This window comes from Scomber japonicus, chromosome 18, assembly GCF_027409825.1.
Source record: "Scomber japonicus isolate fScoJap1 chromosome 18, fScoJap1.pri, whole genome shotgun sequence".
NCBI lineage: Eukaryota > Metazoa > Chordata > Actinopteri > Scombriformes > Scombridae > Scomber > Scomber japonicus.
The window spans coordinates 655,748-682,307 of record NC_070595.1 but is presented as its reverse complement, the minus strand read 5'-3'; the positions used below and the strand labels follow the sequence as shown (position 1 = coordinate 682,307).

General features: G+C 39.1%; 2 protein-coding genes across 2 annotated transcripts in view; both read right to left on the bottom strand.

Moving 5' to 3' along the window:
* Nucleotides 1-26,560, bottom strand: part of LOC128378254 (protein PFC0760c) — a 98,070-nt gene that overhangs the window by 29,842 nt on the left and 41,668 nt on the right. The gene's annotated exons all lie outside the window — the stretch shown is intronic.
* trpm4a (transient receptor potential cation channel, subfamily M, member 4a) overlaps nucleotides 1-26,560 on the bottom strand; it is a 44,604-nt gene that overhangs the window by 15,214 nt on the left and 2,830 nt on the right. Inside the window, exons 2-21 of the mRNA XM_053338085.1 lie at nucleotides 18,041-18,102; nucleotides 17,455-17,632; nucleotides 15,941-16,121; nucleotides 14,626-14,795; nucleotides 13,087-13,264; nucleotides 12,700-12,764; nucleotides 11,052-11,291; nucleotides 10,656-10,758; nucleotides 8,904-9,022; nucleotides 7,138-7,440; nucleotides 6,518-6,619; nucleotides 6,202-6,330; nucleotides 4,926-5,055; nucleotides 3,941-4,086; nucleotides 3,124-3,236; nucleotides 2,516-2,623; nucleotides 2,376-2,422; nucleotides 816-1,048; nucleotides 444-559; nucleotides 118-250 (exon numbers count right to left, since the gene is read on the bottom strand). Of these exons, the coding sequence (XP_053194060.1) occupies nucleotides 118-250; nucleotides 444-559; nucleotides 816-1,048; nucleotides 2,376-2,422; nucleotides 2,516-2,623; nucleotides 3,124-3,236; nucleotides 3,941-4,086; nucleotides 4,926-5,055; nucleotides 6,202-6,330; nucleotides 6,518-6,619; nucleotides 7,138-7,440; nucleotides 8,904-9,022; nucleotides 10,656-10,758; nucleotides 11,052-11,291; nucleotides 12,700-12,764; nucleotides 13,087-13,264; nucleotides 14,626-14,795; nucleotides 15,941-16,121; nucleotides 17,455-17,632; nucleotides 18,041-18,102 (2,856 nt within the window). The remainder of the gene's footprint in view (nucleotides 1-117; nucleotides 251-443; nucleotides 560-815; nucleotides 1,049-2,375; nucleotides 2,423-2,515; nucleotides 2,624-3,123; nucleotides 3,237-3,940; nucleotides 4,087-4,925; nucleotides 5,056-6,201; nucleotides 6,331-6,517; nucleotides 6,620-7,137; nucleotides 7,441-8,903; nucleotides 9,023-10,655; nucleotides 10,759-11,051; nucleotides 11,292-12,699; nucleotides 12,765-13,086; nucleotides 13,265-14,625; nucleotides 14,796-15,940; nucleotides 16,122-17,454; nucleotides 17,633-18,040; nucleotides 18,103-26,560) is intronic.

The window sequence follows — 26,560 nt, the reverse complement described above, 5'->3', positions numbered from 1 at the left end:
TATATTGGTCAGTGTCTGTTATGTGTGTATTGTGTATTGGTTCCTTTGTTACATGTGTTGAGGATGATTGTAGATTACTGCAGATTTAGACATTGTCAGAGTTTTGTGTTCACTCACCATTTTGCCAACAATGATAATCTTGGGCCCAAGCTGTTTGTGGATGGCAAATATATGAATCAGACGTAGTGTGAAGACCATAAAATCTATAGCCATCACAGCTCGGCCAAACTCATATGACCAGGGAAACATTCTGGAAAACAAAACAGAGCAGTCATTGTGTCATGCAAGGCACAGCTGTCCACATATTCATCCACATTAGGAATGCATACAACTAGATAAGGAAGAAAAATATTGACTGGCATTTGAGCCAGCCTGCACAAATGTATGAGGGATGGGAAGCAGGGCTTTGGACCCTTTGGTAGACATTTGGTCAAAAAGGTCACCTGCAGCACAGAGCCAAAGTAAAGAGTGTGATGGCTGTGAGGTCACACTTGTTCCACACATCCTGGATGTAGTTCTTCATTCGCTGGAGCACAGAGGAACCTCCCATAAAGAAGGTCTGTCAACCAGAGAGAGAAGAGTCATACATGCATGTATATGTTCATGTCTGTGTCACTGTGTGTTTTAGGTGATTTGGTAACTAATTAGCATTCTATCTATCTATCTATCTATCTATCTATCTATCTATCTACCTATCTATCTATCTATCTATCTATCTATCTATCTATCTATCTATCTATCTCTCTCTCTCTCTATCCATCCATCCATCCATCCATCAATCCTACTAGAGTGTGTTTAGTGTCTTCACAACCAACCTGTCGAATCTCTTCACATACTAAGGTGAAAACCCAGAAGTAGAGCACAAACTCCAGAGTAGCAGGGCCGTTAGGGGGCGGGGGCTTGAAATCCACCAGCAGAACATAGGCAAACAGGCAGAGGAACAGGAAGTACATCAACACGTTGCCTAAGAATGAGGTGACGGGGGCAAACCAGAACTGTCTCCACCGTGTCAGAAAGAATGGTCTCTTGGAATTGGATGGCACTTTAACTGAAGTAAACAGAGGGAGAAGAGGGAGCCATCATCATCATTTCATCATTTTGGTTTTGTGTCTGTTTGCATGTATTGATTATCCTAAGTGAATTGAGACCAAAGCAGCAGAGCTCAGAGCATGGTTGGCTCAGGCTCCCTTTTCACCATAATGATCCAGAACAATGCTCCAATTACTGCCAACACTGCACCCGTCCATCTAACTCTAGATATCATACTCTAGATATCTCTACCATGAGAGAAGGTTCATGGTTCATGCCCAGTCAGCATGTCCATGTGGGCCCCATAAGGGTTAAATTTGGGCTGCAAATATGGGTCCCAAGTGGGTTTGTCTGCAGTTTCCATGGTGGCCACGCCTGTGTTAGCCCATAAGGGCTTCAAGTGGGTTCTGACAGGGTTTCAGGTGGGTCCCAACTGGGTGAGACCCATATATTTGCCCATATGTTTCTGAAACAATATGGGGCCCATAGAATTGGCCCTGTTTATGCCCATGCCCTACTTACATCCCTTATGGGGCTCATACAGTCAGCCCATGTGGGCTTCACATGTGGGGCCCTTGTTACTGAAACCATGTGGGACCCGCAAAATGTGCCCTGTTATAGCCCATGCCCACTCAGTACCCATGTAGCCCTGATATTTCCCTTAAGAACACCAGGCTAAAGTGTCAACTTGATCAACCCTTTGGTGCATGTCATGGTATCTGGAACTACTGCAATGGCTTGATTTCCATTAGATTACAAGTGTACTACTACTACTGAGCACACTCAATGAACCCTGTCCATTTTAGGTCCATGAGCTATAACAATGTCAACATTTCTGACAAGACATCATAACCTTCAGGCCATATTTTTATCCCATCTACTGCTAAGACTGTAAGAATGTGTCTAAGAGAAGTTTTCCTTTGTTTGGACATTGCTGAGTTTTGGTTTTAACAAACCAGTTAAACAGGAATGGTGACCCTTCATTATATGAGGTCCAGAGAAAAAACTGTATGTTGTTTCAAACAGTATTCAAACAGTAAGCATATTTTTGATTGATCATTATGATCAAGAAATCCCATATAAACACCAACTTAAATATATTCCACTCACTCACTCTTCTATTCATCTGAGAACCTCCCCAGACAATGAAAATGTAGTCGTAGAATTAGTTTCAGAGCAAATTACTGGTGTCATGTTTAATGTATTGAAGGAATATTTTTCCAGAACCTTGCTGACTATAATGCCTTAAGGAATTCAGGAAGTTCTTAGTTTCCACCATGCAGAAGTACCTAAGAGAGTAGCTATCGAGTGCATGCACTAATAGCAGAATAGTAATCCAAACCCACCTTTCAGGTTTTCTTTCAGAGCCTGGAACTCTTCAGCCTCTTCCTCACTGTAACCCCAAACAAGAAATCAGTTTATTTAAGACTGAGGAACGCTGTCATACAAACCCAATCTGATTTATGTTTGTGTAATTTATATCTACTTTTGTATAATGTCAGCAAGGGAGAAGACGGTTCCATCATTCCCATCCAGACTGTCAGTGTCTCTGCCTTGGTGGACCGTCTGAGACTTAACCTCCTCCTCCTGTTCCCTGTGACATGCACACACACAAACACACACACACACACACACACACACACACACACAAACACACACACACACACACACACACACAAATCCGATCCTGTTAACTTACAATCACTGGATCTAGTTTCAACTTAAAACTGAATCAATAGTGTCCTCATCATCTATTCTGTACAGACCATCATTTGGTCAAGATTGGACCGTTCTGCAGGATAAACGGTGTGTATTCTTTTTTTAGGTGGAAAAAAATATCCTTTCAACCTTTTTTTAAAATCAGAATATTATTTCTGCATCCAAAAGTTGTGTTTTCATGCAGGATGACACATTAAGAATAGAACGTGTCTCATGTCATACAGATTATAACTTTTTTTTCTCCAGACATTGTGATAGTACATTTATTTTCTTTTTTTCACTCTCTTTCTAATCATCAAGGTCACAAACAAAAGTAATGAGCCCTGAAACTAGTATAGAATCACATGGTGAATACAATAATAAGTGAATACTGACCTGAAGCTGATAAGGTCTGTGTAGAGGAGGGGGGGTATGAAGAAGGTAAGAACCAGTTTCCAGACATCTGTGCTCTGTTCCATGTCTCCCCACCAGATCTGAGACAGCAGAGACTACAACAGAGAGCAGCATCTCACTACAACATTCATTTACACTGTCTGCATCAATATGAATTAGTTATGTTTAACTTTGGTATTTCATCAATATAAATATCCATAATTATAACATATAACTTTCATTTTGATTTTGGTTTCCCCAATTTAAATACAGTAAGCCTTTTTTTCCTGTACATTCATTCAACTCTATGTTAACTATGATTTACACATTAAGCATCTTTACTTCTCATCCAGGAAGAAAGCACTTAATAAAAATCTACAGTCTCATGTTTCCTCTTGTTTTCTCATATTTAAGCGTCAGATAAAGGAGGATTACTAATAAAAGCCTGGCTTGAGTAAGCATGCATTGTGACCTGTCTGTTAAATCCTAGTGTTGGGAGGAGAAGAGCATCTTTTTTTTTCTTTTTTTTTAAACATCTGTTTATTACATTTAGTTTTACAGAGAACAATACAGAACAAGAAGGCACATATAGGTAATTATATTAGCAATAATAATGATAATCAAACAGAAATACAGTAGATAAAAATAAATACAATTAACTGTGAAAAAATAAGTAAATACATTTTTTAAAAATTAAAAAAATTAAAGTAAAAATTTAAATCAAACAAAAATAATTAATTCACTTAAAAAAATAAAAAATAAAATAAATAATAAGATTAGAAAATAAAAAATAAAATAAAAATGAGAACAGCAACTCTACCTGAACACCATCATGGCTGAAGAACAGGCGAGCGTCAGCTGCAGTGGCCATCTGCAGGCAGGTAGCATCGCCCCACACTGGAGACTTCCTTATAAGGAGAGTGAAGGAGCGACTCTCACTGCTCTGATAACACTCACCAAATACATCTGAACACACAACACACAGATGGATATTATTATTTTATCTTCTTCATAATGGCTAAAGGTAAAGATTGAATTTCTTGGTGGTTAGGTATTAGGTTTTCAATATTTAAATTTTTTTTAAATTCTTCAATGTTTTAACCCTTACATACTGTTTATATGCTCTGGGTCATAAATATGTGATTAAACCTTGATGGATGTTTCAGAGAGCAGAGAGAGTGTATTTTTTCATTGTTGGAGAAAAAACAGCTACTATCCACAATATCATGTCCTATTTGACCTAAGACATGAAAATATAACATAGCAATAATGATGTAAATGTATTTAATGTAAAGGTAAAATGAGCAGAACTTTATGGAAGTGTGGGGTTTATTGTAGAACCATTAGAGCCATCAGTCTTCACTGCTACATCATAAAAACTACTATCTTATTAAAACTATGAACTATTCATTTCACTAAAACACATGGACATAGATACAGAGATCATTTGACCCAGAACAGCCTCAATGGACAAAACTTCTATACAGCATCTATACAAAAGTATAACATTTAAAATATTTTCATTTGTGTACATTTTGGTGTACATTATGGGCCACTTTAGGAAAAATCATCAAATGTCAGGGTAATAGAATGATATTTGGGGTGTATTTACAGCTGTCGAATGTCAAATCGGGTCTAATTTGGACCCAAACATTGATTTAATAAATGTTATTAAATAAAAAGCATTTGTTAACTGATCATAATTAACATAGGACAGATTTACGGGGGCTATCCTTTCATTTGCTGTACAGTATTGGTTTGGTGGTAGGATGTGATTGAGCAGAACAGCTTGTAGTCTCACTCACCGTGTGCCAGGTTCTCTAACTTCTGTGCCAGTAACTTCATGGCGACTTTGTTCTCAGTCTCACTCTCAAGCTTAGAAAGCTCCCTCAGCATCTTACAGCCACCCAGAGCACTCAGCACTGACTCCCCTGCCTGGAAAGAAAACACAAAAACAAAAGTAATCTGTCCAAGAAAGATTTGTTTTGACTGTTCCTTCTTTCCTCCCTTCCTTCCTTCCGTCTGTCCTTCCTCCCTCCCTCCTTCCTTCTTTCCTCCCTCATTTCTACCTTCCTCCCTTCCTTCTTGACTCTGTCCTTCTTTCCTCCCTCCTTTCCTTCCTTTCTTCCTTCCTTCCTCTCTCCTGTTCTTCCTGCTTCCCTCCTTCGTTCCTCCCTCCTTTTCTTCGTTCCTTCCTCCGTTCCTTCCTTCCTCCCTCCCTCCCTCCCTCCCTCCTTCCTTCTTTCCTCCCTCATTTCTACCTTCCTTCCTTCTTTCCTCCATCCTTCCTTCCGTCTGTCCTTCCTCCCTCTCTCCTTCTCTCTTTCTTTCCTCCCTTCCTTCTTTCCTTCCTCCATCCCCCTTTCTTCCTCCCTTCTGTCCTTCTTTCCTTCCCTCCTTCCTCCCTTCCTTCTTTCCTCCCTCCCTCCTTCTCTTTTTCTTTCCTCCCCCCTACCTTCCTCCCTTCCTTCTTTACTCTGTCCTTCTTTCCTCCCTTCCACTTTTCCTTTCTCCCTCCCTCCCTCCTTCCTTCTTTCCTCCCTCCCTCCCTCCTACCTTCCTTCCTTCCTTCCTTTCCTTCCTTTCTTCCTTCCCTCCTTCCTTCCTCCTTCCTTTTCTTCCTTCCTTCCTCCCTTCCTTCCTTCCTTCCTGCTTTCCTCCTTCCTTCCTCCCTCCTTTTCTTCCTTCCTTCCTCCGTTCCTTCCTTCCTCCGTTCCTTCCTTCCTCCCTCCCTCCCTCCCTCCTTCCTTCTTTCCTCCCTCATTTCTACCTTCCTTCCTTCTTTCCTCCAACCTTCCTTCCTTACTTTCCTTCCTCCCTTCCTTCTTTCCTGTCCTCCCTTCCTTCCTTCCTCCCTCCTTTCCTTCTTTTCTTCCTTCTCTCCTTCCTTCCTCCCTTCCACCCTTCCTTCCTCCCTTCCTTCCTTGACTCGAGGACAACAGGAGGGTTAATTTGACAGTTGACAGTACAGACAGGGGTAGAGAGAGGTCTATGGTAATTGAAAAATGGATGTTGCAGGTATGCGTAGGCTGCATGTTCTATTGATTTCAAAGGTGATAGAATATTACAGGTAGGCCTCACCATCGCCCAGAAGAAAACAGCCATTTCTCGGCGGTTCTGCAGGACAGCCCAGATATACAGAGCTGCCCATGGAGACGGGCAGCGCTTGTCCCGATACACACACTCCCCCAGCAACATCTTGTTGACTTGCTGAAGATAAGACAAGAGAATAATCAGTGAGGGATTTAGATCGGAGTAAAAATCTCTCTCTTGATCTATTTTAATTAGGTTATTCAGCTTTCCTCTGGTTTCAGTTGAATTTATACGGTGGCCCAAAACACAACCTTTTCAGAAATGCTGTCTGATTGAGAAAACAACTTTTGAAAAGTTTACTCACCTTGATGGACCTCCTGGTGCCAGAGCTTTGGTCCAGTCCCAGAGGCACATAATAGAAAGGATGACAGACATCACCCAACAAGTCTGACACCAGGCGGGATACCTGCACAATCATCACACACTTCACTACTACTGCTCTTCATTTAAAGCCATGACACAGTGTGCTGTTGGATACATTGTCCTATTTTAAAATAGTTCAGTGCTATTCAGTTCAATTTAATTAAACCTACTTTTAACCCTTATATTCTGTTCAGGGTCAAATTTGACCCGTTTTTACATTTGAGAGATGTAAAAACACATTTTCATTAGCTGGGCATTTCCTAATGTGACCCAAAATATAAAACGTGGAAATAAAGTTCAAAGTTTTTTTTTTATTTTTGTGTACCTGGTACACATTTTTGTACTTTAAAAAAATGTTACTTTGGACAATAATATAGTGACTGTAAATGTCTTTTCTCCATAAATTAATATAATACACTCTGTTTGTTCTCTGACAGCTTCATGAAGAATTAATGAAACATTTATTAATGACTGATGAGAATTGGTGTAGAGACTAATTATGAGTCAGAATGTGAACAGTATGTGAGGGTTAATCAATATTTTATGTCCCTTCTTCCTTACCTCATAGAGGCTCAGCTCCTTTGCTGAGACAGGTCCAGTCAGTGGACTCTGGGGACTCTTTAGAGGTGTTGTCATAGCTCCATCCATGTTAGGCATGGATCCTGCCAGGCCCTGCCTCTCAGTCAGGCGACGCTGAAGCAGAATGTAGGCCAGTGAGCTGTCAGACAGCGAGCGGTACAAGCTTTCCAAACGCCCGTAAGTCAGGTAGTCCAAGATATTCAGACCGTTCTCACAGAAGAGACGCACAAACTGAGGCTTGTCATTGATCAGAGCATCCGTCATGGAGTCTTCCAGGTCATTATACTGAAAGCACAATCACCAATCATCAGCATAACATACTAATAAACATGCAGAAACTGTTGGGTCATCTAAACCAGCTGGATTTAGACTTTAGTTCAATAAAGTTATTATCATTCAAATAAAGTAATGCTTGATTAAAGTTAGAGTATAATTTCAGAGATTGAATACAAACTCATCTGTTCTGGCAATGATTAATATTTAGGCATGTGAGATAGGGGGTTAGGGTTAGAGACAGACCATTGGGAAAGATTATCCCTTAATCTCTAAAATAGTATATTCCTTCACTAAAATTAAGTTTAGGCACACATTTGAAGGTTAGGATAAGATGATCGGGCTTAAATCTTAATCAGCTAAGAGTGCTGTTGAGAACCAATTAAAAGTGCATCCTACTTAGAGGAAACATGACCAAATCACAAGAGATAGAATCAATAGTGTGTACACAAAGCATGAGATAAAAAACATCACACATGGAAGTAACATGGGAGAGGAAGAGGGTCCCCTTGCACCGAAAAGTAAAGATCTCCTCCCCAACAAAAGTAAGGTGTGGATTTAAAGACTGTGTAAAGTGAATTCAGACATTTTCTTCTAAACACATTAAATAGGTCATAAATATATTTCTAAAAAAGGTGTAAAAAGCATTTCAACCATTTAGATTTGAATTGTGGAGCTAGGCTTCACAAACTGTGTTTCAACATTTCTGTGTTCAGGATTTAGTGGGGGGGGGGGGGGGGGGGGGGGGGGGGGGGTCTGATTAGCATAAACCCGCCCCTGCTGCTGTAGAGGTATAAATACATTCAGCACACACTACTACTACTACAGTCTACTACAGTTAGCCAATTAGCTGAATTAGCCGCCGACCTAGCCGTAGAGCTAGCAGCTGAGTTAGCCGCCGAGTTAGCAGCTGAGTTAGCAGCAGAAAGCTCTCTGATGTAGCGTCCATGTTTCTGGTAGAGGTGGTGACTTTGATTGACAGGTGACACTTGGTAGGGGGCGGAGTTTAAGCGAACTCGGCGGGCACTCCCACAGTTTTTGGCAGCAGAGAAAGAGGCTGATTTTTACACAACTTTGAAGCCTAATTTCATATATTTGGCGATTTTTTTAATCATTCAAATTTGGCAGGGTGGTTAACAACACACTTTTCTGTGGTATGTCAAACTCAGAACACATATGTGTTCTTACTTTACACGGACTTTATATATTTTAATATTCTCTCTTGTTAGGTTTAATGTCCTTTCGAAGTGAAAATTGAAACAAGTGGTGAAAGCACTGCAACCTTTAAAGATTATTTATTAAAGACTTTTTGTGTTATTGGACAGACTGCAGTTGGGTGATATGCATGTTAGGCCACTTAGGTTTCAGTTTGTGTGATAAGGGTACATTGATACATTGTGGTATTTATGGGGTAAAGATGGTGGTTTGGCAGTAGTACAGGTTATCAAACTTCATTCATTCAGTTGGACTCTGACCTTCCACTGTATGTCTCCATTGAAGAGCTCAGTTTTGGCAATGTCCACTCGGTTCCAGGCCACGGCCAGTTTCAGCTCTTCAGTGTACTCACTGGCCTCACTAGACACACGTTTACTAGCTTAATATGCACACACGCACACACACACACACACACACACACACACACACACACAAAAGCAATATTTACATGCACTGCACAATAATTGGATGAATAACATTTAACAGTGGTGTGACTTTTGGGATCTTTCATTGTCTCTGTGTGAGGGAAAGCTGGGTGAAAGAGGCAGAGTCAGAACTGATGCCATTGTTTTTTTATTTGAATAAACTGCTTTTAAAGGAAGTGTTGATGCAGAGCTGTTTCATACAAGACTGAACACACAGTGACAGCCCTGCATTAACGGTACTGCTGTTACCAGATCATAAGTACCTAACAGATGTATAGATTCAGTTTTGATAGGTGACACAATTGACTTACATTCATTTCCTGGAGACTCAGCATGACTCTTAATATCATTTTGGTGTGTGCATGCCCTGGTACTTTTGGATCTCATTGGCTCAGGCTTAGGTAACTACTGTATATGTCTCCATCCCATCTGAAACTCTGTATTGTGCAGAGGTTCTGTCCTCAGTCCTATTCTGTTTGTCTTGTAATAATACTAACAATAATATTACCTTTTATTTAAATAGTGCCTTTTGACAAAAACCTAAGCAGAGGAGGAGGAAGAGAAATGCTCATGGAAAAGAACATTTTTAAAATCGGATTTGAAGTCATGGAGCAATTGAGGGAGAGAATCCAAGAGCTTGGGGCCATAGCACCGAAGGAGTGGCCTCCCAAGGTGGACAGTTTGTTGCGTGGGACAGTGAGGTGGTTGCAGTTAGAGGACCTGAGAGACCGAGAGGAAGAGTAGGGAGTGAGGAGTTCACTAAGATAGAGGTGGAGCCAGGTTAGGAAGGGCTTTGAAAGTGAGAAGTAGGATTTAGAATTGTATCCAGGACAGGACTGGTAACCATTGCATGCTGGGAGAGGATGGGGGTGATGTGAGCTGTGAGGATTCTGGCTGCTGAGTTCTGAATGTACTCAAATTTTTGAATGGATTTTGCTTCAGACCAATGAAGAGGGAGTGCAATAATCAATACAAGACACGACGAAGGCATGAACCAGAGTTTGAGCATCAGAGTTGGATAGAAATGTTAAAGAGGTGAAGGAAGGATGACTTGGTGAGGGACTTAATATGTCCCTTGTATATTAAAAGTATCTCCTATTACTTATATGCAGATGATATTCAATTATACATCTTATTTAATCCTCAACATGCAAACAATCAGACTTAAATGTCTTACATAATCTTATTTACTTTTGTATGGCAGATAATTTCCTCCAGCAGAGAAATATTGCACAGTGTGTGTCGAGCTGAGATAGAGAGATGAGATGAGATGGATTCTTGCTTTGATTTCTCCTATCTCATCTACTGTAACCCCCTCTTCACCTCCCTCAGCAGAACATTGTAGGATTGCTTACAAGTGGAACAAAAATGTTGCTGGTAAGTTATTGAGCAGGTGATCAAAAATGTCTCACATGACACCAATCTTGAATTTCTGAAGCAGAAGACAATCTTTTCATTTATTGGTCAATTCCAGTATATTTTAGTGTTTTTACTCTTTATGTCTGTATTTGATGTCTGTTGCCTTATTTTATTCTTATTGTGAGTCATTTTGTGACTTTCTACCCTTCAATAAATAACCGTACTTACCTCTAACAAGGGTTTTGAGGAGAACTGTATCAAAATCATCAAGACCCTCCTGCTCCTCGTGGAAAACAGTGATGAGCTCTCTGTTCTGATAAATACTCAGAGCCTGCACACACAGAGGCAGTGAGAGGAAATGAGAAAATTAGGATTTAATTTCATACATCACAAATGTTTACATAATCACACAGGCTCTGGAAAGATAAAAACAAAGTGTCTCTCAATTTCTCCTACAAACAATATTAGATGACTTACATTACAGCAATGCAACACACCAAGATTCCTCTTGAAAGTAACATGTAAATGCAGATTTATAGTGACACCTGCAGACTGCAACATTTCCTACATCCTAATATAGAAACACACACACACGCAGAATCACACATGTGCTCCCTGACTCACGCTGTCCACTAGTTTCTCCACGTCGGCTTCAGCAGGGAAGTGTTTACGGATCTGGTCGCGGACCCTGTCGCGGAGCTCTGTGCTGAGACCCTCAGCTGCCTCCCCCTCTACTGAAGGAGAGGTGGGACTCATGACAACAGGGGAGAGATGTCTCAGCAGCTCACTGATAAGGTCTGCAGCTGGACCAGTACCAGCAAGAACCAGCCAGGGCGTAGATTTCCTCAGAGAGGCATCTAATCTCTGTGTCAGAGAATATACACAGAACAGATAACAAGCTGCTTAGTAAGAAAGAAAGAGCTCAGACATAACTGACTCACACAGTCAAAAACCTAAGTGTCATAAGTTTCATGTATTAAAAATGACAAACATCATACAGTATATGTATATGTTTAGTGAAATCAACTAATATTAAGTCATGGATTTTATATTTTATATACACATTTAGTGATTTCAAATTAATTGAGCCTGTTTTTATTTCAATACCATTTGAGAATGCATATTTAGATATATTTATTCTTTTGACTTGAAATGTTGAGTTAATAAATGTACAGCTGTGAGTTCACTCAACTCATTACATGACGTTTCCATAGAAACATGATCAGCATATTAGCAGATTTCCCATCATGCATTGTTTAAGAGTTTTAAAAAAATCTTTATTTTTAATAATTTGAAAATCTTAACGTTAACCATGATGAGTTCATTCATGACTGAATTCAGAGCCTAGCTCATATACTACAGACAATAAGGTGACTGAGAGCAGCTTTGCATGTTATCTTTATCTACTGAACAACCACAAAGCTGCAAGTTGTCAAATTAAAAACTGACTCTTCAAATTAAGGACATGCAAATGTAAACAGCTAGTTGACTACTAACAAATGAACAGATCTAAATCTACTGAACAACAGAAGGGCTTTATACAGCAGTGTATAGTCAAACTGCTGCTGGTGTTAAAAGACCTATTTTTATTTGTTGTCTAAGCCTTTACTTTTGAGGCAGTCATTTTGCTTGTATGATCATTTGAAGTTGAAACATGTTTCATTGTACAGTGGATGAAATATGAGACACTGCTTAATAATCAGTGGAAAACAACTGCTCTCATATTGATCTTAAAATTGTGGAGAAAGCCACATAAAGAAGAAGTATGAATTTGTTGTTCATTTCATTTTCTGAAAATGTCACATTTCTAAGAAAATACGTTCTACTCAATCAATGACATTTAATGAATCACATTTTCTAGTCTTTTTTCACAATGCCAAACTTTTAATTTCAGAATTCTTTTTCTCTGAATTTTAACACAGATCACAGTTCAGCATGTCGTCTTTCTTAACCCTCCTGTATAGCATACCACTACAATTTAAATGACTGAAAAGCAACCAGAAAGCAACCTTATTATAGTTGCAGCTGCTGTTAGCAGCAGACAGCCATAAGGCTTCATGGTAATCCCTCAGACCTAACCTAACCAGTCAAGGCTGATGTTCTGCCAGAGAGCCCACTTCTGTTTGAGGTTTCTTCCTGTGTGTGTGTGTGTGTGTGTGTGTGTGTGTGTGTGTGTGTGTGTGTGTGTGTGTGTGCGTGCGTGCGTGCGTGCGTGCGTGTGTGTGTGTGTGTGTGTATGTGTGTGTGTGTGTGTACTGAACAGTTTCCTCACCTCGAGCATATTGGCGTCTCCTGAGATGAGCATGCACAGCACTGGGATTTCAATACTGCCACTACCTGTCAGCCAAAGATAACCAGTTAGAAGAAGAAGACATCTGTACAGAGACAATGCATTAGGTAAACAGTGGTAGGGGTAACTTTACTGAAAATTCAAAATTGACACAACAGTATTTTTTAAAAGTGATAAAAAAGATATATAGAAATAAAATAAAATAAACAATAAAAACAATCTCCAAATACTATATACAATAAACAATAAATATACAATATATTAGTGGGAGTGGGAGGTAGGCTACTACATTACATAACATTAGAAGTGTACTGCATTTCTTGTCATGAATAGAAATTACTAATATATTTTTGAAACTTCTCAGCTGACCCCAAATGCCAGTGCGCTGATGGGAAATGTAGTCCTCCAGATTAGCACGAAACGCTGTCTCTCCTCCTCGGCGCCCAACACTCCCATCATCCACCAAGAGGAAAGCCTGGCAGTTGTTGTCCAGGGAGCAGGAGTCATATGATGTGTTCTGGATGTAGTAACGAGCAGGGAAGCTCCCCTTCAAACAAAACAACAGAAGAGTGATTGTGAGTGAGTTGGAAGGTTCATTCAGGGATATAATCTACTCTGCCGCACCTTTGCTCATCTGATCAGTGCTGCTAATATTACATGACACTTTGATCTAGCAGCCAAATCCTGTTTGATGAGTATCTGGGCCCCTTTCTTTGGAAACATACCCACAAGACAACCAGAACATGTCATTTAATTTGACATTTGAAAATGAAAACATCAACATTAACTGCAGAGCTACCTTTTCTGAAACATGTTTAGACAATTAAAGCATCTCATCAATCATGTACCAAACATTACTGGTAGTCTGACCACATTCACTGATGAAGTTTGGGAACAGTAGAAACATTGTGGAGAATGTAGAACATAATAACAACAATGCTGGAACACACAGAAAATCAGACCATTAATCAGAAAATCTTCCCATGAATCTATTACCCCCGGTGCATGATGGGAGGGTTCCCAACACGCCTATGATCAGCATTCAGACAATCATATAACAGACATGACAGATGTGAAAACCTACTTATATTGTCTGAAAATATTTGATACACACGACACGATGTGCACAATACACCCAAAAACCTGGAATAGCTGCACTAAAATAGGGCAAATTAAAATAGTGATTGGCAATAACTGAAAACTGACTGTGACTGTTCAACACAACAGTACACTGTAGACTAAAGCATTCAGTGATTTATAAACCAACAGCTGTATTTTTAAAATCATTTCTTTGACAGACAAGAAGACAGGGTTAAAGATCTGAGAACTGGAGTGATATGATCCACTCTCCTGGTCTTAGTGAGGACTCAAAATCCTGCTGACACATAAGTCCATTCATTCTTACTATATTCTTCAGGTGATAGCAGGCTGACATTGTAAGTGCCTGTTGAAATTCAGAAAGATTTCTGGACAAGTTTGTTTTTTTGTTTTTTTTTAACATTACTAATAGAAGCTGAGTGCTGACTTTTAATTGTTTTCTTTGGCTCCAAAATGACTACTTCAGTTTTATATTTGTCTAATTGAAGAACATCTTGGCGCATACAATTACTGATTAGCTCAATGCACTTACTAAGTACATACATAGTCCCCTGGTGAATAATTACACTAATTTGTGTGTCATCTGCACAATGATGGTGACATATTTGCATGTTTCCCATAATCTGAGTGAGTGGGAGCATGTAGAACAGAAGAATGGAGCCTCATTATTTTTGTCTTTTGAGATGTGTGATTACCTATACACACACAAAGTAGTCCATGTCCTTTACGTAGGATTAGAACCAATTTATGTGTTGTAATGTGCCACAAAGTCTAAGCCAGTTTTGGATTTGCATGCTGCATGTCAAGTACCTGTGCACTGACAAGCCGCTGCCTGTTGTGCACTAGGCCCCAGGGTGCCAGTCCAACTGCGATCACTTTTTTCTGGGAGAGAGCTGGAGCTGCAGCCCCGTGGTCTCTCACCGCCTCACCCACGCAGCGGGCCACACCCTCTCTAAGACCCCCTGTCAAGATCCAGGCCCCTGGGAGAGAGTGGAAGGGAAGCGATGAGGTGCCACACATAAACACAAGGTGAACTTTTACATTGAGTATATGCTAGGTTAAACTAGTGGTGGTCACCTAAGTCAATACCATGAGCACTAACATTTCAATCTAGAAAATGAGATATTTCACTGGATAAGAGGAACTCTGACCTGCTGGTGGTGCAAGAGAAACAGTCAGGGTATGACCAAAGTCAGTAGACTTCATCATACGAACTATGCATGGATGTAGATATTTCACTGTATAAGTGTCTGGCTTGCTTTCCATCCTAGTTTGCATATATTCTAGTCTAGGTGTGGTTTCAAACTGGATATTAAAACCAATGTAAACACCACTAAAACATGTGACACCCTGATTTTATGAATGTAGTTATGTTGGATAAATGGATAAATGCTTCTGTCAGTATGAATGTAATGTGTGCAACATGTGTGTGATAAAAGGAACAACAAGACATACTCATGTAAACAACACAAATGGAGCTAAAACTGCCCCCCCCCCCCCCCCCCCCCACCCTACCCACCCATCACACACACCAGCCACTTTATATAAATTAATCTGCTGCTCTCTTGCACATGGACAATCAGTCTCACACCTTTTGCACTACTTTGTAAATACATAAAGATGAAATAATTTTGTTTTCACTTTCTTTTGATTTTCTATTTATACACATCAATAATCACCTTTGACCAGGTACAAATACAATTCTGAGAATATTTACACTTTATCTATCAAGAATAAATCACATTTTCACAATCATTTCATGGAAAGAGGTAAAAACTATTTTATTTATATATTTAAATATATCATGTGCTTTATTGGCCCACTGTTAGTACTTGAAGCTTGAAGCAGTTTTTTAAAATGTGTTATTGCTTTTTAGTTGCATTATTGTTGTTGTTTCATTGTTGTCTACCTCACCATGGGTCAGAGACAAACTATCTGCTATATATCCATGTAGTTAGAATAGACAAGAAAGTGACTTTGACTTTGACAAAGGAATCCATGCCTCATAGCTGACACCAATGTTTTCTAAATGCAGCGTTGTCATGTTTACTGATTTCCATACAAAATTGCTCCATACTGGATTCTCTGTTCTCTATTGATTTGAATGGTAAACATGGGTTCTTACCTGTGCTCTGTGCAGCCTTAACCAGCCCGTTTCTCAGAACATCTCTCACCCATGTTTTAATCTTCTCATGTCCTTCACCCCCAACCACTGACACCACCAAGTTGGGTGAGGGCAGACCCCAGTGAGTGGTCATCAGGGTGTAGATGATCTGAGGCGATGTGTCACATGATAGCCGCAGGAACTACACAGGACCAAGACAGAAAGTCAGATAACCAGAAAAAGGAACACATTCATTCAACGATTAAATACATCACTCATAGTGTTCGCCACAGAACTCAACCTTGAGTACAGTTCAATCAAAATAATGCTTCCCTCTATTTTTCCACCATTAACAACCTCTGACATCCCATAGATTCAACTCCTGAAGAATTCTACTTTACAAACAAATGTGATGAGTTTGCTCACTTCTTTTATAACAAAGCTTAATTTATTAGAGACATCCTCTGGTATATTCTGTCCCCAGTAGGGATCCAGTAGGATCACACACCATGTTTACATTCAATTTAGCTATTAGAAATAATTGAAGGATTTTAGGATTTCTAGCAGAGCAAAGATTGGTAGTATTCAGTTTTGTACAATATTAAATAAACAGCATGTATATTCAAAGGCATACATTTAAAAGGTTGCAAAGGTAAAACATAATAGGTAATCTGAATAAATGTACTTAACTAAAGAAAAAAAACTAAAGCAAAATGTGTGTGTGTGTGTGTGTGTGTTGATATAGTTGTATTTCTTCTTAAACTTTATTTGAATATTTTAAAATGATCACATCATATCCATGATGTGCCTTCGTGCTGATGTTAAGCATCTAATCTAATCTACCAGTGTGTGTGAAAGGAGCTATACAAATATAATCAATGACTAGCGCTTCAGTGCTGTCATGTGTCAGTCTGTCTAATATAGCGTCCTCATTGTTTTCAGTTGTTATTCTGGTATGTGTCTAACTGAACAACAATACTTCCTGCTGTCTATACCAGCTACATCACTTCAACTCATATTTTAGTGACAGAGTTAATACAGAGTAGAAATTCAGCCTTTCAGAAAAAGCAAAATTTTAAGATTGTGACAATACAAAGAGTCATGATGGAGTGGTTGTGATATATAAAATTCATATTTTACAGTCATTTTCGTGATCGTATATGTGGAAAATTCTGTTCCAAACATCTGTGGGTGTCATTTGACCTGCAATCCAGAATGTCACCACGACTCCAATTTACCTCCCATCCCAGGACTCTTTCTGTTTACATATATGTACTGCAGCAGTACTTTGCTAAATGATGCACACCAGGGGAGAATACAGAAACCTTTAGTAGCACAAGCAGGGTTATGTGGGGATTATTCTTTAAATGGTGAGGTCATCATCACCATCCTGACTTGGTTTAAAATGTTATGTTGATGACCTGAGGATTTTACTTTTCAGTGTTCAGGGTGAATCACTCCACTGGTATACTGGTTTATCCATGACTGTGTGTGTGTGTGTGTGTGTGTGTGTGTGTGTGTAGCATTGCCCTCACATGGCTGTGTCTGCGTCCTGCTCCAGCAAACTCCAGCTCTCCGAAGGCATCGGTGGGACACTCTGAAGAGTGCTGCTTGCTGTCCCATTGGCTGACAATAGCTGCTCCAAAGTAATCCCCTGTGGCCACAGAGTCATGCACCTCCCGCACCCCCCCACACTGACACAATGCTCCATTACTGACACATCCCACACAAACAAACACACCACACACACACACACACACACACACACACACACACACACACACACACACACACACACACACAAACACACTGATTATTCTGTGGTTGTTCATCTCTCAAATATCCTAAAGCACTTCAAAGGTATTGTAATGATGCAGATGTTTTTACAGTGAGGTCATATGAACCTATTTCTCCTAATAATTATGCTTATCATTTGAAATGTTAAGTACATTTTGAAAGCTAATTCAGTCATTTTAGGCTACAATGATCACAAAACAATGTTTGACCACTAGGACATTTTGGATTAGGCAGACAAATGTTACAGAATCACATCATTAAAATATAGATCTTTACTTCATGAAGACAATATGTGTGTATTGTAGACAGAGAAGGATATATTACCTTAAAGAGTCTTCAACAAAAGTGGTGCACACTCTCTTATTGATGATCTTGGGGATCCAGCTCTGTAAGCAGGAAAAATGTGTGTTAGAAAATGCATGGTGTATTTCACCTGCAAGTGAAATGTCCTCCTGTAAAGTCTCCTAAAACCCATACTGTAAAATACACACACAATCACAGGGAATGAGAAACAGAACCTGACAGAAATTCACTTATACTAATACATATACAATATTTTAATTAATGATATGTTTGCATTGCTGATCTATTTACTTCTTTAAACTAAATCTTGTATTCCAAATTCAGTATCTTGAAACACAAACAGTTGTTTCTCTAATGAGTCAGGGTTATAAAATATGAACCCACCTGTTTCTACTTTACTGTATGGTTATGTAACTGATCTCTCTGGCTGCCCCCAGGGCTGCATGTCTGTTCCCCAGATGCCAGATGCATTGCATTACATTGTGATGCATTGTTTTTTGTGAGTTTTTGCGTCTTTTAGACAGAAAAGGACACACACTCTAAAATGTGTATTTGAGTAGTACAGTAGTTGAAGTGACGTAATGTTTTTAATGAATCTCATTCAACATTGTGGATTGTATCAAGTTAAACTTACACCCTTTTGCTTCAGCTTGATATTCTTATTTAGGTCAAAGTGCATCAGTTAGGTTTCTTTGTTGTATTGTGCGTGTGACATGATGGCATCCACGTCTTCTTCACATTTTGAACCACTGCAGTTGAACCAACATTTTCTCTTGTCAAGCTGACTCATAAAGTCTAATGCAAGACAAAATTATATGTTATTGTTATGTTTATAAGCTCATTGAACCAAACCAGCTGAAATTTAAGTCATGCTTTTCTTTTTTTTTTCTTCCTTTTTTTTCTCTGCGAAAGTTTTTGGAAATGTTTGAATTGCTCTATTTATTGTTTTACAACTTTTAATTTCATTCTTTTACTGTTTTACTTGACTTCTTCTTTACTTTTATTTTATTGTTTTATTTTATTTACCATGATCTATTACATCTGTGCCTCTGTCTTATTCTTAAACCTTGTTTGGTTTTATTTCTTCTGTAAAGCACTTTGTAACTTTGTTAAGAAAAGGCAAGGCAAGGCAAGGCAGTTTTATTTGTATAGCACATTTCATACACAATGGCAACTCAATGTGCTTTACATAAAACAGAAAAACATGTAATTTGAGAAACTTAAAACATACAATTAACCCCCCCCCCCCCCCCTCCCCCGCTATAGAAAAGTGCTATATCAATTTCAAGTTTTAAATTAACTTAACATTTTCAATGCATTTTGCTGCTTTTGTGAAAAATGTGTTGTTATAGTTTTATGTTTAAACCACTGGTGTGTAACACTCTAATTACAGCAATACTTTAGCTATTCAAATTGCTATAGTGCTTTGCTGTTATGCTAGTAAGGACGTTAGCAGTGACATTGGCTCATGAATTACTTTAATAACTTTATGAAATCGGGCTTCTCATGGTTGAATACCTAACTGAAAGTTATGTGTTTATGAGCACATTAGCAGCCTTACTGAGCTGGGTCAGGCTAACATTAGCTTGTCACTGAGCCTGTCACAGGGTGCAACAGTTCTGTTCATATTAACATGTTTTCAGTGTGTGTGTGTGTGTGTGTGTGTGTGTGTGTGTGTGTGTGTGTGTACACTGGGTGTTGCTTCAAGAGAGACTTGATAAATGTGTACTTATCCTTTCACATTTATTCAGGGCTTATTAATTTGATAAGATGGACTTTTGTGTTTGAACGATTGGCAAAGGAAGTAGTAATCAGAAATGAGTCAGTGGTTCTTCTATTGGGGATTTGTCTCACACGTTGAAACTTTACTAACTGTGCTTGTGCTCTATTCTCAGACTATCATGGCTGGTTCCACACCTGCAAGACTGAAGGTGATGTTGGGGGAGAACAATATTGAAAAACTAACTCATCCAAATGGCATACCAGAGACACTAGATGAGCTTCTCAGTAAGATAAAGACTACCTTTGGGTTAAAGGGCAACATCAGACTGCAAAACGACTTTTTCAATCTGAGCTTCAGGATTTGGGGACAATCAAGTGATCCACCGGCAAACACATCCACCTTTGATCAGTGCCACTGAGACCACATTATCTCATTCTCTTTCACTTGAGTCTGATGACTTTGCTTCGTTGGGACCAAATTACACAATAACCCTGTCATCCCTTGAGTCTATGTCATCTCAAAAACAACAATGGCTACTGGACTTTCCCCACTTTTCATAAGACACATAGCTGCAACTAGAAAAGGGGAGTACAAAGGCCCGTGTGAGCCGCAAAATGTTGACCGTCATCTCCCGAATCAAATCTGATATCCTGAACAGACTAGCAGAAGAAATGTAGGCCTACACAGAAGATGTACATTTCTGCATAATAACAGAAGCCTGAAGCTAACTTTTCTCCATCCTTCTCTACTGGTGAGACTCTGGAAAGCTTTGAAAAAGACTTGACTTGAACTTCTGACAAAGATCAGGATGAAGAGCAATGAAAGGGTCATTGCAGACAAAATGGTTCACACCAAGAACCCAGCATTGAGAACTTCAAGGACAGATGGCCTGCACTCAGAGGAAGTACTGATTCAACTCTTGTACTCAAGTAAAAGTAAGACAGTACAGGCTCTGAAATGTACTTAAGTACATAAGTAAAAAAATTTTTTTTTACCGTCAATGAAACACAATACCTCTCTTGATAACTCTGCAAAACAAAACAAGTTCTCGGCACACAAAATAGGATAAAAATAACCTGCAGAGGAAAAAAAATCACTGAACACAGTCTTAGTTTTGCTTCAAGCCAAATTTCAGAAGAATATATAGAAATATTAAGGCTGTCAGCGTTAACATGTTACAGTAATGTGATTAATGTAATTAAGGGCTGAGCATAACACGTTCATTTTTTAAAATATAATATAATAATAATAATAACTTTTATTTATATAGCACCTTTTAAAAACAGAGTTTACAAAGTGCTTTGGCACAAGGCAAGCAGAAGCATTATAATAAAAAACAAGACACACAACACAGAGAGTGGTAAAATAAAAGACAGTAGCAATAAGCAAAACGAACAAACAAGCAGATGACATCACATAAAAGCTAGTCTGAAGAAATGAGTTTTGAGAAGTGATTTAAAAGAAGGTACTGAATGTGCGAGCCTTATTTCCTCGGGGCATTAATCGCTCCTCACTGACTTACTCACTGTCACTGACTGAGTGCCGCTGATACATATTATTTTGAGAGTTTCTGACCCATATTTATTGAAAAATTAGAAGAAAAAAAATACCATTGCATTCTTCACATTTAATATAGTTGATGTTTTTTCTCCATAAACAAGAAAATGATAAACGTTCTCTGCTCTCTGAAAGCTTCATTAAGGATTCATCTCACTTATTATCTGTGACTGATTATTTATGAATGAATGATTTGGTGTGCAGGAATTTGGTAGAGACTAAGTATGAGGGGATACTGTGAAGAGTCTGAATATGAACAGTATGTGAGGGTTGAGATGGACAGACCAAAACTGACCATGTCTTTCATATGTATAGTATGTTTTCAGCCACTCAAAAGCTACACCATAGAGCTTGTTTTAATTACACTCTGGCATCATAAATATTCATCTGTTTTTAAATAAAGCAACTGAAAGAGTTCATCTGTAACAGTAAGGACATCTGTCTTCAGAATCAAGATTATGTTTTCCTAAACTAAGTGAGAGAGTGTGTCCTGAAATCTTGAGCCACTTGAATTTCTTTGTGGGAGAACATGATGAACTAATCAAGGAATATCTTATAAGTTTCAACAGTAATATGCATGTCAGCACATCTGGTCAAATTGAGATACATAATAAATATCCTAGACTTGTAGTAATGCTGTAAAAGTGAGATTTTCTCTACTCCAACAATAACCACAACACCTGAAGCATAGTTGGATTGATTACATGTATTTTTTCCACAAAGAAGCCTTAGCAACAATACACAGAAGATTGGATTAAATGCTTTCTGGTAAAAGAAAATAAGTATTTTTATTAGTAGTATTGGAGTTTAAAAGAATAGTTTGACATTTTGGGAAACCCTCACTTTCTTGCTTAGAGTTATATTGATAGCACGCTCTCAGCAGCCAAGAACTAATCTAACACATAACACACATTGGCACATCAACCAAAATCTACCAGTGCCAGTGACATTTTGACCCATACCTACTGTATAGTTACTGCATAACAGTGCAAAGCAATGGCAGTAATGTTTTGTCTTTGTGTCATGCCCTTCTGTAGGACTCTAGTGCAGATGATGCTCAGAGGCACGGAGGAGCTTACCATGGCAGTGTTTGTCATCCAGAGGGAGGACCTGGAATGACTAAACCCTAAACATATTTAGTTTATCATAGAAAGTGAAAATGACTGTGTTGTATAATACTGTCTTAAGCTGCGTTAAGGAGGTTTGTATAGTAGAGATGTTTTGTTTTGTTATCAGCTGCAGATAATACAACCGATCCATTGCCCAATTCTGTTATGCATATTATGGATACTTTGTTATGCATACCAATACTTTGCATTTTGTTGACACTTGTTAGATCCATAGTAAAGGAAATGAACAAGTTTGGTCCTAAGAACTTATGAACTTTGTGCATTTGCAATATATCATATATGTCATAAAGACTAACAAATATCAGATTTGAGTCAGCCAATTTCAAATTTGAATTGTTTGGAATGTACAGAACTACGTTTCCTGAAACCATATCATTGGGTTGTTAAGGATCATTACTTTACTTTTGGTTAAAGCAAATCATTAAACTGACTTTCCTTAAAGTTGCATCTATTTAAATTTTTGATTTGAAACAATGAGATTATTACAGTACGTACATCAAATTTAAAGCAATTGTTATTCACTTTTTAATTAACTTGATTTGAAAAAAATGTAATTAAATTTTGTGTTACTACTTGAAGCAGTTATTTTAAGTAGGTCCAACAATTTTCTTTTTTCAGTGCAGAAGAAACCAGGGTAGTGGGAGAAAACAGGTTATGCAGGAACTTTAACAATGACTCTACATCACTGTAGTAACCTGATGACTGTAAAATGGGAAATTGGAACCTGAGTTTAGTAAATTCATACACAATGCGGCATCCTGATTCTCAACACTTCTACAGGTTAGATTATACAATTATTTCCTGATTCCTCCAATCTCCCAGAGGAGACTCATCCAGTATAACTATCTGCTGCACAGTAAAGTAGACGGGTAGGTGAGAAAGGCAGTGAAAACCTAGTACAATGAAACCTTGTAGGTGGAATGAGAATCCTTCAAACCAGTTGAAAACTATGGTAAAGGTATTCTATTTCATTTAACCCATCCTAAGTACTAGGAGCAGTGGGAAGCCAATATGCAGCACCTGGGGACCAACTCCAGTTCTATGTAGTACCTTGGTCACAGGCAATAAAAGGAAACTCACACAAGCACAGGGAGAACATGCAAAGTCCACACAGAAAGGTCCTGCCCCAGCCTGGATCAAACGTGGGTGTGTGAGATGGATTCAATTACATTTCACAAATTCTCTTATTTGCTGGCCAACCAATATTTAAGCTGGCTACTGGAGCCATAGCCCATATTGTCCCTGTACAGAGTTTGAAAAAAACTCTTTGAAGTTGCACTGAGGCCAGCTACCTGTGCACTGGTAGATGATGGTGGAGAGTTAAATGTACCAGGCAACTGATATGCAGGCACAATGACATCACAAGGACAGTTGAGTTTGACATTCTGAAAACAGCAGTGACAGAGTTTGCTTTCATATGAACCATGGGAAGCTAGTCTTTACTTGACTGTGCAGTATGAGCATCATGTTCTAAGGAATAGGGAAATTCATGCCTTCTCAGCTAAGTATCCACCACTCAGGATTCTATTCATGGTAACAGGAACTTGTGAAAGAATTCTCCGAATGGGCGAATACACTGCTGGTTCCTGAAAAGCTAACGCACAGGAAGGCCACACTACCTGCTTTCTATCTCAGATGACATTTTCTCACGCTGGCCTAGCACTGGAGACAATGTTTTTGGCAGATACTTTTCCTCTGTCTTTCCTCTGGGACCATATCAGCCTCAGCCCCTGAAACAACTGATTAATTCTACAAAAGATTAAACAGCATAGTTGCCACAGTGGACAATATACTTGTTATGGGAGAAGCACAGAGGACTGCACTACAGATGTTAGTTATTTCAAGTATGAGATCATGTTTGATAGGATCTAGCCAATCCAAGCAATCAAAGACATGGCCCCACCAAAAGAACAAAGTTGGAGACATAAGCAGGCAGAACAAATTACCTGGCTATGTTTACTCCACGCCTGCACGAGGTCAATGCAAGGGTCTCTTCCTCTGCAACTACGATGCCAGCAAGATACTGTATAGCTGCCAGTCGACACATCAAGATGTGGCGAAGGAGGGCAGAGCAGTGACACATGCCTCAAAGTCACTGACACCAACAGAGGTTAATAATCCCCAGATTGAAAAGGAGATTTTTGCTATTCTGTTTGGCTGCAAATGTTTCCACACTTACACACAAATATGGCAGGAACGTCAAAGTTGAGTCAGACCACAAGCCCCTTGAATCCATATTAAAGAAGTGGGTCGCCTCTGCTCCAGATCGCCTGCAATGAATGATTCTACAGCTGCAACATGATCTTATGATATTAAGATCCAGTACTGCCCATGGAAACATACGACTGTGGTAGACACACTGTCCACACAGCTGCTGCAGGACTGTGACAATGAATGAGTGAAATACAAGGTTACGTGGTGGCACACATCTAGACTGCGTGTTATGTTTAAAGTCCGTATAAAGTCAGTTCATTGATTTACTTCTAAACATATTATACATGTTGGAAAATGGTTGCAGAAAACACGTGAAAAGGCTGATAACTATGCAGTACTGAATTGTGGAGATAGAGCCTTAAACTGTTTCTCAGCCTCTCATTTTTCCTGAATTCTGAGCCTGCAAAAAAGGGCTACTCCATGACGTAGTGGCGAGTCCACGCTCCTCAGTGGTTAACCCACCTAGTGGACAGTTATTGTTACTACATCTAACACTACTACTACTACAGTCTACAGTTACCCAGTTAGCTGAGTTGAGCTAGCGGCAGAAAGAGATGTAGCGTCCTTATTTCTGGTAGAGGTGGTGACTTTGATTGACAGGTGACACTTGGTAGGGGGCGGGGTTTCAGCAAACTCGGTGGCCACGCCCACAGTGTTTGGGAGTAGAGAAAGAGGCTGATTTTTACACACACTTTGAAGCCTAATTTTCATATATTTGGCGATTTGGCGAACAACACACTTTTCTGTGGTATGTCAAACTCAGAACACATATTTATTCTTACTTTACATGGACTTAATGGAAGTCCTATCCTCTAATCTCAGCATGTTTTTCAGGGTTAGGGTTTGGATTTGATTCTGGACAGGATAGGTTTGGACTTTTTGTCAGACTTAATATAACAGTTACATGTCACATCCCTATTAAATGGGTACGTTCTTACTGGTATGCATTTCACTTTGTTTTTCCAGTGTTTCCTCACTGAGCTGTGCTGGTGATCTGATGCACAGATCCCCATCTGACTTATCTAACTGTGACTGCTCAAGGCTTATGTTGGCCTCAGCTGACCTTAAAGATTTTGTTCCCTACTGATTCCAGTGTAATGTCTTTAAGAAGAGATCTCTACACAGCCAGTATGTACAGTAACAGATAACTCTTAATCTACATATAAAAATATGTTTGTTGAATCAAGATACGATTTTAAAAATGATTTCAACTCTGGAGTCAGTCTGGTTTCTAAATCTGTTTTTGGAATTTCACGTGTGGCTGTCTGAGAAAATATGTAGATTCTGATGGTTTCACGTGAAACTGAAACACTGAGATCATGAGACCAGAAAGAAAGGATTAAGCAGAGAGCAACAGAGAGAAGAGGGAGTGTAGTCCAGAGATCAGCTGTTCAAAACAGAAGTGAAGTGTTAGAGCAGCCGACACAAGATGAAAGACAAGCAGAGAATGAGAGAAATGTCAAGAATGAGTGAATGGATTCAAGTTGAGGCTTGATTGCAGGGTTTTAGCGTTGCAAAGGGAAACTAACTGGTTATCTTTTTGTTTATTAGTTGTGTGTGTGTGTGTGTGTGTGTGTGCTTGTGTGTGTGTGTGTGTGTGTGTGTGTGTGTGTGTGCGTGTGTGTGTGTGTGTGTGTGTGTGTGTGTGCTTGTGTGTGTGTGTGTGTGTGCCCACTAATGTGTGACTTTGCTGAATTCATTTCCTTGTATAGTATGAAAGTACTTTGAACTTCTTACACACCATATATTGTTCTGTTCCAACTCCTTCAACAATAAATACTGTCGTTGATACAAAGTGAAGCAGAGTGAACTGATCAACTCACTGAGTGAAAACTGGATCTACCTGTTTGTCTATTGACAACTTTGAGGCTATTTGATTTTGGGAGGGAGTGCTTTATAGTCTCTCTTCTTATTGGT